At 44.8% G+C, this 17628-nt stretch overlaps 2 protein-coding genes across 2 annotated transcripts in view; one reads left to right on the top strand and one right to left on the bottom strand.

Moving 5' to 3' along the window:
- LOC126106377 (cuticle protein 6.4-like) overlaps positions 1 to 17628 on the bottom strand; it is a 182107-nt gene that overhangs the window by 66802 nt on the left and 97677 nt on the right. The gene's annotated exons all lie outside the window — the stretch shown is intronic.
- The window catches only part of LOC126106375 (lipase 3-like), a 64500-nt gene continuing 52224 nt past the window's right edge, over positions 5353 to 17628 (top strand). The window contains exons 1-3 of the mRNA XM_049912640.1: positions 5353 to 5508; positions 11882 to 12086; positions 16921 to 17035. Of these exons, the coding sequence (XP_049768597.1) occupies positions 5407 to 5508; positions 11882 to 12086; positions 16921 to 17035 (422 nt within the window). The 5' untranslated portion in view covers positions 5353 to 5406. The remainder of the gene's footprint in view (positions 5509 to 11881; positions 12087 to 16920; positions 17036 to 17628) is intronic.

A 17628-nucleotide genomic window follows, 5' to 3' on the forward strand; every position in this document is an offset into this window, starting at 1 on the left:
AAGCAAATCAGATGGTACTAAAACGGCAGTATTTTTCGTCTGATTAATGTTTTTCCTGACCGAGTTGAAAGATGGACATACACTGAAGCGCCAAAGAAACCAGTGTAGGCATGCGTATTCAAATACAGAGGTATGTAAACTGGCAGAATACGACGCTGCGGTCGGCAACGCCTATATAAGTGTCTGGCGCAGTTGTTAGGTCGGTTACTACTGCTATAATGGCAGGTTATCAAGATTTAAATGAGTTTGAACAGCCATACCTCTGAGGATGTCCAACGTAGTATAGGACGAAACGTTAGGAATAGAAGAATTCCATGGACCACGGGAATATAACCCGGAAGAATTATCAACAACATGAAGAGGCTCACGCAGAGACCCTCCAATTGTTTAAAGTCAGTTGCCACTTTTGGGACCAACAGACTTCTTGTCTAAATCATCTTACATTTGGACTCGATCTTGTGATGACTTTACTGAGGTTAGACAGCAACAATCCCGCCTCCGTGGATGAGGGATCATTACTACCATGCGAAGGATCCAGGTTCGATTCCCGGTATAGTCATGGATTTTTCCCTGGTGGAAGGACTGGAACGAGCTGCGCCCAACCTCGTGGGGCCAATTGAGGAGCTGTTCGACCGATCAGCAGAGTTTCCAAGCTCAAGAAACCCGACAACGACTCACATGCCCCTCCACACCGCATCCAGACAAGCCATTCGCACAGGATGACCGAACTGACTCGATTTGGGGCCTGGACGCGGAACTTTACCTTTAAACAACATCATCATCTGTAAAGAGCCTAAGGCGGTTGCTCAGATGGTCTCCTAATTCGTTTATAGACGGAATATTCCAGAAAGAATGACCTGATTTCAAAACTCCATATTTATTGATAAAAACGTACTACAAACATGGGATCGGTTGCAAAATACTCTCAAACTCTTAAAGTCTTATAGTATTACAAATATTCTTTGTGTCCACCACCAACAGCACGAACAACATCTAGACGATAGCTAAATTCGCCATGAACTTTACACAATTTATCTCCTTTTACAGAAGTTAGTGGCGGCTGTTATTCTGTTCTTCACTTCTTCTATGTCACGAGGTAAAACTGAGATGAACACACTTTCCTTCACCCATGGGGTGATGACTGGCGATCTTGGAGGCAAACAAAGCAGGACACTATCTCGTCCCGTGCGTCCTATCCAGCGTTGAGGCAGAGTCTCAGTGAGAATCTGATGTACATTGTTGTGACACTGTGGTCGTGCTATATCCTGTTGGAAAATGAAATCATCAGAGTCCCCCTCAGGTTGTGGAAAAAGCCAGTTGAGCAACATTTGATGACAGCTTATTCTAGTCACTATGTTTACTTGGAAAAGAAGGTACACTTTTTCACGAGAAATGGCACAATAAACGTTCACTTTATGTGAGTCTCTTTCGTGCTCGATAACGTCATGAGGGCTCTGGAGTCCCCATATGCGCACGTTATCTCTGTTTAATTTAACCGCTAACATGTAATGTTCCTTGCCGGCCGGAGTGGCCGTGCGGTTCTAGGCGCTACAGTCTGGAACCGCGAGACCGCTACGGTCGCAGGTTCGAATCCTGCCTCGGGCATGGATGTGTGTGATGTCCTTAGGTTAGTTAGGTTTAAGTATTTCTAAGTTATAGGGGGCTGATGACCTCAGAAGTTGAGTCCCATAGTGCTCAGAGCCACTTGAGCCCTTTTTATTTGTAATGTTGCTTCATCACTGAAAATTGACCTTGGTAAGAAATGTACCATCTTTCATGTTCTGTAGCAGAGCATTGCTGAAGTCAACCCGTTTCCTTTCGTCACTAACGCGAAGAGCTTGCGCTAACTGTAGTCTGTATGGTTCATACACCAAAGGGCGCCTTCGTGGAGACCGCTCAGACGTTTACCGAATTCTATCCACCATGCCATCAAAAGTGCGAGGTCGACCTTTGCACAAGCATCCTGTCTCTTCAGATTGGTGATATCAATGACGAACTTCTCTGTTGCTGGCGGATCAGTGCCTAAATGCCGACGGAAAGCAGGCTGGACCGAAATCACTGGCTCACACTTTGCAAACTGTAGCACAGAAGACACCTTCTGTTGAGCGGACGCCATCTTACTTCTTACTGACTTAAAACTGAGAAGGTGCATTGACCGACGTTCAGAGACCATTATCTGAAACTCTAGGTTACGCTCATTCAAACAACACACATTCCCCTGACGGCACGTCCAATGTTTCGTAATTATTACCGTCCAGAATATGTTCATTCTCCTGAAACATCCTGTATAACGGCCTGTAATCTTACCCTCCCACACATCACCAGTAAAATTTTAGTCTCTTAATTAGTTTCAATAGCTACGAGAGTAGTAAGATAGGAATTTTTTTTTTCGATATCTTCATTTTCTCGTTGTTGGCTGCAGTACATCTAGGGGTAGATCCTTTAGGCTCAAATTTTGATTTTATGGGTTCCAGGTGACATAATAATTGATGAAGTACTTTCTGTTTCTATGACATTTTTTAAAATTTTATTCGATTCTTCTATATCATACTGACTTAACAATCTCCATTTTCATAAAATCGAACATTACATTATTATTGCCAAAGTCAAAAACGCTTCCGTTTCCATGAGGCATGCCCACTACTGCTAACGCATTCTGCGGTAATAGCACATTCCAAAGAGTTTTCAAAACAAAAGAGTTTACAAACTTTCTTGACAAAAGAAGAATCATCACCAAATCATAGCATTATTTGGTAAATGAATTCAGAAATAGATTTAATAATTAGCGTTAGATTGTGGAATTAATAATATAAATTTTAAGTATTCCGTATATTTCGTAATTTCAAATATTCCTAAAAGAAGAATAATTTTAGCTATACAAACAGAGCTAGTAAATATCAAATGTAACAAATTAATTTCCCTTTATACATTTTAGTCTGAAATATAATGCATTGAATAGAAAATCATATGAAATTTTTGAGTTAAACAGTTGAGATAATCAGAATGAGATTTTCACTCTGCAGCGGAGTGTGCGCTGAAGTGAAACTTCCTGGCAGATTAAAACTATGTGCCGGACCGGTACTCGAACTGAGAGGTCCCGAGTTCGAGTCTCGGTCCGGCACACAGATTCAATCTACCAGGAAGTTTCAGTTGAGATAATGTTCAACTATAATAGATTCGAAAATATTCCTGGTGTTAAAGAAAGGTAATGCTAGAGAAGGGTGTTCTACTACAGGGCGATCTAAAAGTTCCTATTAGAGGGCGTTGGTGCAGCGTATATACAACGTAGCGCGACTCCGATGCAGGTTTATAAGCACCGACACGTAGGTAATGGATTAGTGTGGCATTCGTGTCTTTCCGACGTGCGTGAGGTAAATTTACAAACGTGAACTATGGCAACTTTGTTACTAAATGCATCCAAACAGGAACCACGTGATGTTCGTTTGTTGGCTGGAGAAGGACAAAGACCGGTACACATCTGTCGGAGACTAGAGAATGTGTATGGGTTAGTGGTGTCATCGAACGTCGCCTCGTCCCAAGACGTTTAAGGACCAGCTGAAAAGGTTATCTCATTACCAGGTCCACTTGCTAATTGACTTCTGGGAATCTTGTGTCCCCATCACTGGAGAACGGTATCCATGCGATCATCACTCCTTCGCTCCCTTAAAAAAGTCCTTGAAGAGGCGATGACTCCTGTCGGACGAGAATGGGCAGCAAGCAGTTATGAACTTCTGCTCGCATTTCACATCAGGACATGGTGGTTTATCAAAGGGGAATCTTCAAGCTGGTGCGTCGGTAGAATGATTGCCTGAGAGCTCATGGAAATTTTGCCTGTTTGGCATAGCGATTCTCGACTGTACGGCCTTCGGATGGAAAACTTTTGATCGCCCCTTTTAGATTAGGTATAGAACAGGGCATATAATACTTTCTTGGAGATCGCCAGATATAACTATTTACACGATAGACTTTCCTTTACTCACTACGAACTATTACGTAAATGCTGGCCGGTGTGGCTGTGCGGTTCTAGGCGCTTCAGTCTGGAACCGAGTGACCGTTACGGTCGCAGGTTCGAATCCTGCCTCGAGCATGGATGTGTGTGATGTTCTTAGGTTAGTTAGGTTTAAGTAGTTCTAAGTTCTAGGGGACTGATGATCACAGATGTTAAGTCCCATAGTGCTCAGAGCCATTTTTTTTTATCACGTAAATTGCTCGCTCAGTCTAGATTTCGGCTGGGGGTCGTGTCTGAAAGTACAGTCAGTAACTGATTCGCCTCGATGGGTAATGAATCGACAACCTTCAGTGCGGATGCACATTTACGGTCGACCTCCAGTGGAAATCTAAATTCAGCGAGCATGGAGTACATGGACAGACACTGTGGGTAGGGGGCGCTGGTTGGGATTGTGGGTCGGCCACTATGTACGGACGGCGCAGTGGTTAAAACTGCTTAGTAAGCAGGAGGTCCCGGGTTCGAGTGATGATCCAGCACACATTTTCACCCATCGCTGCTGATTCTGCATAAAGTCCCGATGCAGCTGATATCATTAGTTCTTTTTCTTTCCTTTCTCCCCCCTCCACCTTGTCCGCAGCTCGTCTAGGGGCTAGCGTTGCTGCGTCTGCATCACGAGGTCCTCGGGTCGATTTCCGGACGGGTTTCTCTGCCTGGGGACTGGGTATTTGTGATGTCATCATTTCATCATCATCATTTGTGAGAGTGAGTAGATTGGATTGTGAAAAGAAATTGGACTGTGCAAAAATTGGCACTTGGTTCGGGCGCTGATGACCGCGCAGTTGAGCGCCACACAAAACAAACATCATCATCATCAACCCCTCCACCCTCAGTTTACATAATGTGCATCACAGCTGCGGATTGCCCGTGGTGTCTGTTCTTCTGGACATGTCCGAAATCTAGAAATAATCAGCGCTCTCCTTCCATCTACTCGCTCTGCTCTCTGCGCGTGACAGTGGGTTTCCATTGCACTCTTAATGTTGACACCATAGGTTGTAATTTCACCGAATGGGAAAAAACCACGCTCTTGTATTCTTTTTATTTGGTTATCGTGAGCAGTCTTGTATCACGTGGCAGCGAGACTTGGTTACCTTACGCAGTTTACAAATAGTTTGAAGTGCGTGCTATCACCGATAGTGCGTGAAGAGCTCGAGAGGCGTGAATGGGGAGGGCGGAGGGGGGAAGGGAGCAAACTGTTGAGATGCTATCTTAGTGGGCGCCACAGATAACATCGACCAGCTTCCGCCAGGAGAAAAACAAACAGCTATTCATCTCGAGAGGGGTCGATCACGGGCTAGTTCCAGATAAAGCAGAGCGCACTACTTAAAGCGGGCTGTTGGCGACGACAACTGCGCACTCGTCGCGGTAATTTTCTGTCGGCTGACTTTGAGCGGCAGACGATGGCTGCAGTTCTGGCGACCGCGACACTAGCGCTGTCGCTTCTGGCGGCCACCGTGGCGGCCACCCCGCTGGACATCAACGAGGACATCCGTCTCGACACCGTGAGTCTTTCCTCTCTTGCCTTTTTACACATATGTTTATCGTTAGGGGTTTTCTTTATTTGTTGTATGCAGTATCCACAGATACAAACGAAGACAGGGTTCTTCAGGAGCAGTCCACAATTCGATACCTAGATATCTAGGCGGGCAACAATATTCTCGTCACAAGCGGCAAGACGCAGTCAATACCTTCGCTGCGTGGTGCCGATGGTACTGTTGCCGACGACTGTGCCTCTAAAGCGGAGTTATTGAACGCAGTTTTCCGAAATTCCTTCACCAGGGAAGACGAATGGAATATTCCAGAATTTGAAACACGAACAGCTGCAAGCATGAGTTTCTTAGAAGTAGATACCTTAGGGGTTGCGAAGCAACTCAAATCGCTTGATACGGTCAGGTCTTCAGGTCCAGATTGTATACCGATTAGGTTCCTTTCATATTACGCTGATACAATAGCTCCATACATAGCAATCATATACAACCGCTCGCTCTCCGATAGATCTGTACCTAAAGATTGGAAAATTGCACTGGTCGCACCAGTGTTTAAGAAGGGTAGTAGGAGTAATCCATCGAACTACAGACCTATATCATTGACGTCGGTTTGCAGTAGGGTTTTGAAGCATATACTGTATTCAAACATTATGAATCACCTCGATGGCAACGATCTATTGACACGTAATCAGCATGGTTTCAGAAAACATCGTTCTTGTGCAACGCAGCTAGCTCTTTATTCGCACGAAGTAATGGCCGCTATCGACAGGGGATCTCAAGTTGATTGCGTATTTCTAGATTTTCGGAAAGCTTTTGACACCGTCCCTCACAAGCGACTTCTAATCAAGCTGCGGGCCTATGGGGTATCGTCTCAGTTGTGCGACTGGATTCGTGATTTCCTGTCAGGAAGGTCGCAGTTCGTAGTAATAGACGGCAAATCATCGAGTAAAATTGAAGCGATATCAGGTGTTTCCTAGAGAAGCGTCCTGGGTGTTGTGTCGGCAGATTAGCCAACACAACGCACACTAATTGAGAGAGGAGGCCGAAATGCACGCGTCAACTCACGCAGGCTGGCGTTAGGTCTGAAACAGGATACTTAATGAATGCTATAAAGAAAAGTACGTAGCTGCTGGAATACTTAACTTTAATCCATCATTTGTATACAGCGTTCTTGATGATACAAGTGAGACTCTCTCTAGAAATGGTTAATGGCGCCTTGCTAGGTCGTAGCCATGGACTTAGCTGAAGGCTATTCTAACTATCTCTCGGCAAATGAGAGAAAGGCTTCGTCAGTGTAGTCGCTAGCAAAGTCGTCCGTACAACTGGGCGAGTGCTAGTACGTCTCTCTAGACCTGCCGTGTGGTGGCGCTCGGTCTGCAATTACTGACTGTGGCGACACACGGGTCCGACATGTACTAATGGACCGCGGCCGATTTAAAACTACCACCTAGCAAGTGTGGTGTCTGGCGGTGACACCACACTGGGACCTCTGCTGTTCCTGATCTATATAAATGATCTGGGTGACAATCTGAGCAGTTCTGTTAGGTTGTTCGCAGATGATGCTGTAATTTACCGTCTAGTAATGTCATCCGAAGACCAGTATCAGTTGCAAAGCGATTTAGAAAAGATTGCTGTATGGCGTGGCAGGTGGCAGTTGACGCAAAATAACGAAAAGTGTGAGGTGATTCACATGAGTTCCAAAAGAAATCCGTTGGAATTCGATTACTCGATAAATAGTACAATTGTCAAGACTGTTAATTCAACTAAGTACCTGGGTGTTAAAATTACAAACAACTTCAGTTGGAAAGACCACATAGATAATATTGTGGGGAAGGCGAGCCTAAGGTTGCGTTTCATTGGTAGGACAGTTAGAAGATGCAACAAGTCCACTAAAGAGACAGCTTACACTACACTCGTTCGTCCTCTGTTAGAATATTGCTGCGCGGTGTGGGATCCTTACCGTGTGGGATTGACGGAGGACATCGAAAGGGTGCAGAAAAGGGCAGCTCGTTTTGTATTATCACGTAATAGGGGAGAGAGTGTGGCAGATATGATACGCGAGTTGAGATGGAAGTCATTAAAGCAAAGACGTTTTTTGTCGCGGCGAGGTCTATTTACGAAATTTCAGTCACCAACTTTCTCTTCCGAATGCAAAAATATTTTGTTGAGCCCAACCTACATAAGTAGGAATGATCATCAAAATAAAATAAGAGAAATCAGAGCTCGAACAGAAAGGTTTAGGTGTTCGTTTTTCCCGCGCGGTGTTCGGGAGTGGAATGGTAGAGAGATAGCATCATTGTTGTTCGATTAACCCTCTGTCAAGCACTTGAGTGTGAATTGCAGAGTAATCATGTAGATATAGATATCATGCTAGACTACTAGGGTCCTCCATCTAACACGTTTTGTGCGGGCCGTGGTTCTCTACTCACGAGGAGAACACGCAACTGCCAGATCTCCGAAACTTAGCTCAGTCGAAGAGGGGTCAAAATAACCCAACACGTGCCTCGACTAATCTGTAGATATTGGATCGTCGTTGGGAAAACGACAGTCAAAGTTTTCTAGGTGCTTTATGTGCCTTTTAGCGAGTAACCACTCCAACCAAGGTGGTGCCACAGTGCCTGGAGTCGCGGCTTAACACTTTTGTGTCCAGTCTTCGAGACCACATTATTCTTTTTGTTTTCCATTTACACTGTGTGATCAAAAGTATCCAGACACCCCCAAAAACATACGTTTTTCATATTACGTCCATTGTGGTGCTACCCAGCGATAGGTACTCCATATCAGCGACCTCAGTAGTCGTTAGACATCGTGAGAGAGCAGAATAGGGCACTCTGCGGAACTCACGAACTTCGAACGTGGTCAGGTGATTGGATGTCACTTGTGCCATAGGTCTGTACGCGAGAATTCCACACTACTAAACACACCTGGGTCCACTGTTTCCGATGTAATAGTTAAGTCGGAACGTGAAGGGGCACGTACACCACAAAAACGTGCAGGCCGACCTCGTGTGTCGACTGACAGAGACTGCCGACAATTGAAGAGGGCCGTAATGTGTAACAGGCAGACATCTATCCAGACCATCGAACAGGAATTCCAAACTGCATCAGGATCCACTGTAAGTAACATGACAGGCGGGAGGTGAGAAAACTTGGATTTCATTGTCGAGTGACTGATCATAAGCCACACATCACGCTGGTAAATGCCAAACGAAGCCTCGCTTGCTGTAAGGAGCGTAAACATTGGACGATTGAACAGTGTAAAAGATTTCGTGCAGTGACGAATCACGGTACACAATGTGGCAATGTTTTAAGCACCTTCTTGCTTCCCACTGTCGAAGAGCAATTGGGGGATGGCGATTGAATCCTTCAACACGATCGAGCACTTGCTCTAGTAAACGGCCTGTTTTGGAGTGGTTGCACGACCATAACATCCCTGTAATGGTCTGCCCTGCACAGAGTTCTGACCTGAATCTTATAGAACACCTTTGAGATGTTTTGGAAAGCCGACCGTGCCAGGCCTCACCGACCGACATCGATGCATCTCCTCACTACACCACTCCGTGAAGAATGGGCTGCCATTCCCAAAGAAACCTCTTAGCACCTGATTGAACGTATGCTTGCAAGAGTGGAAGCTGTCATCAAAGCAAAGTGGAGCCGACACCATATTGAATTCCAGCTTTAGCGATGGAAGGTGCCGCGAACTTTTACATTTTTACCCAGGTGTCCGGATACTTTTGATCACATAGTGTATCTACCCATGAACGTAGAAGATTACTCCGCGAATTTTTTCCGGTGTGTATTGGAATAATGTTCTCCTTATTCGTCAACTAATTACATGTCTTGTGAAAGAATTAAAAAAAAGTCAACAAATGAATAGGAAAGTTGTTTGAAGTTTTCGGTGAAATTCCTGTAGAGTATCTTGGTACATAATCAATTGCAAGCGCCAGTTTTCTGAAAATGTTCGGTTCTGTGCTTTTGCCGAGAATTTTTACCGAGGCGTGAAATCTTCAGTAACGTTAACGACTTTTCTTTCGTAAGAGTCCACATGAAGAACTGTCGCAGTGGCAAAGCCGCCTTCGCGCGATGCTCATGGTGTTCGGAATTTCTATGTTTCCAACGTTTCTACTGTCGGTATCATCCAAGGGAATGCACGAAATTTTTCTGAAGAATAATCGTAAGAATTAAGAGTCGATGTAAGAATAGAATGTAAGGACAAGAGGTTGCAATCGCTGAAAATACCGTACACACATATACACTGAAGCGCCAAAGAAACTGCTATAGGCATGCATATTCAAATACGGAGATATGTAAACGGGCAGAATACGGAGCTGCGGTCGGCAACGCTTATATAAGACAGCGAGAATCTGGCGCAGCTGTTACATCGCTTATTGCTGCTACAATGGCAGGCTATCAATATTTAAGTGAGTCGCCACACAAGCGATGGGACACAGCATCTCCGAGGTAGGGATTTTCCCGTACGACCATTTCACAGGTGACATTGGAAATTTGTGATACTTGCTGTAAGCCAAAGACACAAAAATCAGCGGATGGCCATATGTGCATCTCGGCTTGCTCGTCATCAATTGGCTTGCGAACAACACCAACCATTCCTACCCTGTATCGTTACTGATGACCACAAGTGGTGTTTTATGCGACCATAAGGAGAAGCAAGGAATGATTGAGGCCAAACAAAGCAGCAACCCCCCCCCCCCTCCCCGCCCATTACAAAGACATTCGCATATCCAGGAAAGAGTGTTCTCCATCTGGTGGAACAGTGTCAGTGTGGTGTACTACGAACTACTTCCCCGAGGGGTAACCGTCACTCCTGATATTTTTTGTCAACAACTGAGACGTCTTTCAGACTCAGTCTAAGAACAATGACCAGAAAGACTGCATGAAGTAACGCTACTCCACGGTCACGCCCTCCCGCATTTTGCTAGACTGACTACAGGGGTTAGGTTGGGATATCGTTGCGCACCCACCTTATTAACCTGCTCTTCTATCCTATAATTTTCACCTGTGCTCTCTATCAAACAACCTTCAAGGGACCTCCTTTCTGGATAAAAATGCGTTCCGGACGTGCCTCGTCAAATGCTTCGCTTCAGAATCACGTGATTTCAACAGTCGCAGAATCGAAAAGTTATCCTAACCCTGTCAGATTGTTGTAAATAGTGAAGGAGGATATATTTATTGATCAGTGAAATCTCTGCTATGTCTATCTGTTGCATTATTAAACTTATGGAAAAACGCTGTGCACTTGCGCACCAACCCAATATGTGCTGTATGCGCCATCTGTGATAATGTAGTACTATTGTATTGTTTATTTGTGTATTTAAACTGGGAACTGAGAAACGACGGAGGGGCTTCGTCCCGCCTTAGCCCCCAGTGGTTCACAACCCCACAACAGGCAACAGCAGTCCACCCACCTCTCCGCCGCCCCACACCGAACCTAGGGTTATTGTGCGGTTCGGCCCCCGGTGGACTGCCCCCCCCCCCCCCCCCCCGCCCCCGCCAGGGGCGTGGAACGTCTCATACCTGACGACTGTGGCCTCAAATGTTTGCGTGGTAGTGTAATTATGGTGTAAGCGTACGTGAATGTTTGCACGACAATCACTGACATGGTGTTACTGAGGCGGAATATGGGGAACCAGCCAGCATTCGCCGAGGTAGATGGAAAATCGCCTTAAAAACCATCCACAGGCTGGCCGGCACACCGGACCTCGACACTAATCCGCTGGGCGGATTCGTGCCGGGGACCGACACGCCTTCCCGCTCAGGAAAGGAATTACTATTAGTGGACCATAATATTACTACACCTGGATGTGAGAGCGATTCGGTCGGCTCGTGTGTTTACTTGTGCACCTGAAGCTCATCAGAATGTACTCTGCCGTTTTAACGACCAGATAACTTTCTCGTGAAGCTATTAAGATATCCACAGTACATAGGAGACTAGAAAGAATTGATGAAATTGTTATTTACTGTATTGTTATCGCACGTTTCCGATAATGGCCACGCGAGGCCAATTTCAATAATATTGTGGTTGGGTAGTATTGATCTGCTCTGTGTAGCTATTGCACAATACTACTGACTGTCTATGGGCAGCTTTACAAACGTTTCAGTCTTTGTATTATTGAAATACGCTGAGGCGACAAGAGTTCTGGGATGGCGATATGCACATATACAGATGGCGGTAGTGTCGCGTAATCAGATAATTAGTGTGACTGTGGCCGCACGACGGGAATTAACAGATTTTGAACGCTACTTTTGTGGATCACCTCTGCTATCCTTACTGTAGCTCGCTGTTACTTGCGCTTTCTTCTGTGCATTTGGCACAGTTTGTTTGTACTCTTACGGTTTTAAGCCGTTTCTGTACTTCCGTGTCTTTGCAGGGTGAACTGCTGGTGAAGTACGGCTACCCGGCAGAGCGTCACTACGTCACTACAGGAGATGGCTACGTGCTGGGCATGTTCCGGGTCCCGTCCAGTCCCAAGGCTCGCGCCAGGGGCACCGCCAGTGGACACCCCGTCCTCGTCATGCACGGACTCATGTCCAGCTCTGCCGACTGGGTCATCATGGGGCCCGACAAGGGCCTAGGTGGGTCACTGACATCTACATCTGCATTTACACTTCATAAGCTAGCACATTGTGTACCAAATATATTTTAATTTATTAAATTTCTTGATTTCTGAACTAAACTTGAAATATTTTTTTTTAAAAGAAAGTGAATGTTAAATTTTTGTGGAATGGTTTGTCTAAAACTAAGCAATACAATAGGTCAGCGATACATTTAGTATGCCTCTGAATGTTCCTCGAAATCATGTACAGGCAATGTCCTGTATATGATTTCTAGCGTCATTCAAAAGCATGTTAAATGTTTCCCTAACCTGTTTCATTTCTTATTTTTAGACTCGTCATTTCACAAAGCCTTTGACGGCTTTTCTTCAAAAAACTTTTTTCAAGAGGTTTCTCACAAATCATCGGCCTGTTTGTTCCTTGTCGTTGCTTACACACCTACATTAATCACGTGTAAACTTCAGGAGCTAAATCTTGTTTTTCTGCAGTTGTCAAGTAAACTCGGCAAGTTTTACACTTAGAACACAAAAGTCATGGGATACAACACAACATCGCGTCGGATTCCGTTCTTCCCAGCATAGTGCAGCAAATCAATGTAGCATGGACTCAGTAAGTTACTGAAAGTTTCATGCAGAAATACCGAGCCGTGTTCCCTCTACAGCCGCCCGTAATTGCGAAAGTGTGACCGGTGCAAGATTTTGTGCATCAGCTGATTATGTCCCATAAATGTTCGATGGGATTCATGTTGGTCGATCTGGGTGACCAAAACACTCGCTCGAATTGTCCAGAATATTCTTCAAACAAATTGCGAACAATTGTGGTCCGGCGACACGGTGAATTATCATTCATAAAAATTCCATCGTTGTTTGGGAACGTGAAGTCGATGAATGGCTAAAAACGGTCTCCGAGTAGCCGAACAAAACCATTTCCAGTCAACGATCACTCCAACTGTACTCACAGCCCACACCAGTATGCAGCCACCACCAGCTTGGTCAGTGCCTTGTTGGCAACTTGGGCCCATGGCTTCGTGGGGTTCAAATGGTTCAAATGGCTCTGAGCACTATGGGACTCAACTGCTGAGGTCATTAGTCCCCTAGAACTTAGAACTAGTTAAACCTAACTAACCTAAGGACATCACAAACATCCATGCCCGAGGCAGGATTCGAACCTGCGACCGTAGCGGTCTTGCGGTTCCAGACTGCAGCGCCTTTAACCGCACGGCCACTTCGGCCGGCTTCTGCGTGGGGTCTGCACCACACTGGAACCCTACGACCATCTCTTGCCAACTGGAATCAGGATTCGAGTGACCATGCAATGGTTTTCCAGCCGTCTATGGTCCAACCGATACGGTCACGAGCCCAGGAGAAGCGCTGCAGGCGATGTCGCGCTGTTAGCAGTGGCACTTGCTTCGATTGTCTTCTGCCATAGCCCCTTACCGCCAGATTTCGCCGCACTGTTCTAACTTATACGTTCGTCGTACGTTCCGCATTCATTTCTGCGGCTATTTCGCGCTGTATTACTTGTCTATTAGCACTGCCAAATCAAGGCAAACGATGCTGCTCTCGGCCGTTAAGGGAAGGCCGTCAGGTACTGCGTTGGCCGCGATGAGAGGTAATGCCTGAAATCTGGTACCCTCGACGCAATCTTGACACCTAGATCTTGGAATATTGAGTTCCATAACGATTTCCTAAATGGAATGTTCCATGCGTCTGCCTCCAACTACCATTCCGCGTTCAAAGTCTGTTAATTCCCGTGTGTGGCCGTAATCACGTCAGAAACCTTTTCAAATGAATCATCTGAGTACAAAAGACAGCTCCGCCAGTGAATGGTACTCTTATGCCTTGTGTACGAGATACTACCACACCCTGCATATGTCCTATCCCATGACTTTTGCCACCTCAGTGTATAATGGCGCCACTGTCCTTTGAATGTCCTTATTCTCGAGATAAATTCGATCCACTAGCAACTTTCTCCAGCTGGTCTATAACTTTTTCGGAAACACTAAGAACCAGGACCGTACCGACGGGGTAGCGAGATAGGCCTCCACCAAGGTCGCGGACACTGAGAGGGTGCGAAAACTGACCGAAAAACAACAACAAAGGAAGTCGATTTAACAACTGCCCAGGAGAGGTACGTTAGCTCTGCTACCCCTCCTGGTCCTGTCTTCTGTCTACGAGAAGAAGCCTTTCCATCAGCCCGCGACTGTGAACACGCGCGGTTACCACATCGTCGTCATAGTTTACGTAGATGAGTGCGCTTTGTTGACAGAGATGCCACATGATTCACTCATATTTTACAACTGACTTAGCACGAGATACTTCGTTTGCGTTTGCGTAAGAGTCACAAGAACAATAATTTTATAAACATATTTTAGGCTTACTGAACAGTTAATGTATTAAAGAGGCGTTTCTTTTTCTATACAATTTTGATAAAGCCGATTTGTCTTGGTGACTGTTAAACAGGTTTCTTCGATTATGTTCCAAGTTGCATGATCTTGTAAACTTCTCACGCTAATTAAGGTCACAGAAGCACGATGTTTACCGAATGTACTTCTGACCAAAAAGCGATTCTGGTGCCTGGAGTCGGAGATCTTTCTTAGTCCTGCCTTTTGAGTTCTTGAGATGGCATCTGCATAGAAAGTTTCATCCTCTAACACATACTTCTTTTTGTTTCTAACGAAGAACTCAGACAACAAATTCCATAGACTTAGCTTTAAGAATCGAGCGAAATACTTCCATAAAAATTTTTCATCCCCTATTTCACCCCTTTTTAGAGGTTGAATTTCGAAAAACACTGAAACACGTTTTTTTTTAAATTTTTTCTATTTCCAACCAAAGAACCAAACGTAATTATCGATATATTTAGCTTTAAAATGCTTTCGTAATGAAATATTTTCACAAAATTTTTGACTGTCTGTGTCATCACGTTAGGGGTTGCATTTACAAAAACAATGACACACGTGGTTTTTTTAATTTCTAACGGAGAAATCGATTACAAATTTTGATAGACACAACTTTAAAAATGCTTTCATAATCAACTACTTCCATTAAAATTTTCGTCCTCTATTCCACTCCCTTAGAGCTTGAATTTTCAGAAACACTGAAACATGTTTTTTTAAAATTTCTTACCAACAAACCAGATTCTAATTTCGCAGTTCTAGCTCCAAAATAGCGAAATATTTTGAAAGATTTCTTTCATCTCCTGTTTCATCCATTAGGGACGGAATTTCAAAAAATGCCTTTTTAAACGGCGCCTGCAGTCAGGGAAATTTCCTTTTGCTACTGCGTAGCTACAGTATTGTTAGATCTCAAAGAACGGCGACCGGATGATTAAACAAATATACTACTTGGCTGAACTCCTCTGAGTCTTCACGGTTTCTGCCGACTGAGGGCTGGAGGGAAGCAACCGTAAAACGTGGGGGGGGGGGGGGGGGGGGGGGGGGACATGTAATTACTCCTCCAATCAGAACCTTTTTCGTTTCCTGCGATCTGCTGTGTAAATAAAAAAGAATTCAAGAGTAAGTTTACTGTAGCTGCTTAATAGTATTAAGGGCGTTCTTATCCATTTTTTTGCAACACGGCACTGCTGTTAAACTTGACTTAAATGACGTAATCGGTGTGTTTGTTTCGTTCAAAGCAAGAAAAAGAACAGGAAATTTATTATTTTCTCAGTTACGATCCTTTTTATTTCATTTCTAATCAACAATTTATGCACTATCAAATAATTTATGGGGTGCAATTGAAACGAATGTACGACAGCTTTTTTAAAGCCATAAGACATACAGTGAAGCGACAAAAAGTCATGGGATAGAGATATGTACATATACAAGGTGATTCACGAAGATATACAAATATTTTAATATCTTATTTTACAAGTAAAACTAAACAAAAAATTCATGTAAACATAGGTCCGCAGATGTTTTGTAATTGCGACCAAAATACATTTCGTGCAAGGAGCACGAAGATACGAGAAATTAGGGCTCATGAGGAGACATGCAAACAGTCGTTCTTTCCTCGCTGTGTTTGCGTGTGGAACAGGAAGGGAAATTACTAGTAGTGGTACAACGTAACCCTCCACCACGCGATGTACGATGGCTTGCGGAGTAGGTATGTAGGTGTTGATGTAGATGTAGGATAACTGTCCATGTCGTGTTATCGTGTTGCAGTCGTGTTATCGTGTTGCAGAGGTACGAGGAACGCGATAGTTAAGTCATGTTCGCATTTTGGCCTCCAAATGCGCCTCATCTCTAAACCCGATGGCTCACGTCTGGAATAGGTACGACGTAACTCTGGAAAACTACCAAGGACCTTTCAAACAACATAATTCTTATATAGGAAAACAGCGATCTGTAATTATTATAAATAAACTCGACGCAGTCTTGGTCGCATAAATTTTCTAATGGTGACCGGTTTCGACCGTTTTACAAGATCATCTTCAGACCATGAATGTCTGCCGGATGCGGTACACCACCAGCCACAAGCTCGAGGGTTGCCATGCGCCACCGCATCCGGCAGACATTCAGGGTCTGAAGATGATCTTGTAAAAAGGTCGAAACCGGTCACCATTAAAAAAGTTATGCGATAAATACTGCTTCCAGTTGATTTACCAAGGACCTGTCGGATCAGTGGCACGCAGATCTGCTGCCGTATTGCCTTTCAAAAGTGGACAAACACGCCATTGTGTAGGCGGTCGTAATGGTTTGGGTTATCACTGTAAATGAAAAACAGGTAGTTTAATTGGTACTATACAGGACTGAGAACGAAGCCATTACCAAATATGCAGCGCTAAGACAGAAAAATTGTTGAAGATAACACTGAGTAGAAAGCTAACCCTGAGACTCCATTGCTCTGTGCAGCATACATCCTGGCCGACGCGGGTTTCGACGTCTGGTTGGGCAACGCTCGAGGGACGACGTACTCCAGAAACCACACGTCCATCAACCCGGACGATAACCAGTTCTGGCAGTTCAGGTGAGGCAAGAGCAGTTTTTTTCATCCGTGTAGTGTACTTCACGTTACAGAAACACCACTGTGTTGTAATATTAGTTGTTGTTGTTTTTTGGGGGAAGAGACCAAACTGCGAAGTCATCGGTCTCGTCGGTTTAGGGAAGGACGGGGAAGGAAGTCGGACGTGCCCTTTCAAAGGAACCATCCCGGCATTTCCCTGGAGCGATTTAGGGAAATCACGGAAAACCTACATCAGGATGGCTGGACGCGGGATTGAACCGTCGTCCTCCCGAATGCGAGTCCAGTGTGCTAACCACTGCGCCACCTCGCTCGGTGTGTGTTGTAATACAGTTTGTGTAGCTGGCTTATTAATTATTGGGCAAATAGTGTGACTCTGTGGCTTTAGCGTGTACTGTATCAAATTGTTATCTGTCCTGCGAGTGTGCAGATAGGCTCATCGTACAAAATATTAGCCATCCCACTAAGAGGGCACACATGACACGTTGGAGCGATGGTGACGATGCAGGTCTTGTACCATGCAGTCACGTAACCCTCAACCTCTGGCATAAGTCGTAGCAGTGAAGGGTCCAGTACAGTAAGATGAACCGATGTAACAA

Source organism: Schistocerca cancellata, chromosome 10, assembly GCF_023864275.1.
Source record: "Schistocerca cancellata isolate TAMUIC-IGC-003103 chromosome 10, iqSchCanc2.1, whole genome shotgun sequence".
NCBI lineage: Eukaryota > Metazoa > Arthropoda > Insecta > Orthoptera > Acrididae > Schistocerca > Schistocerca cancellata.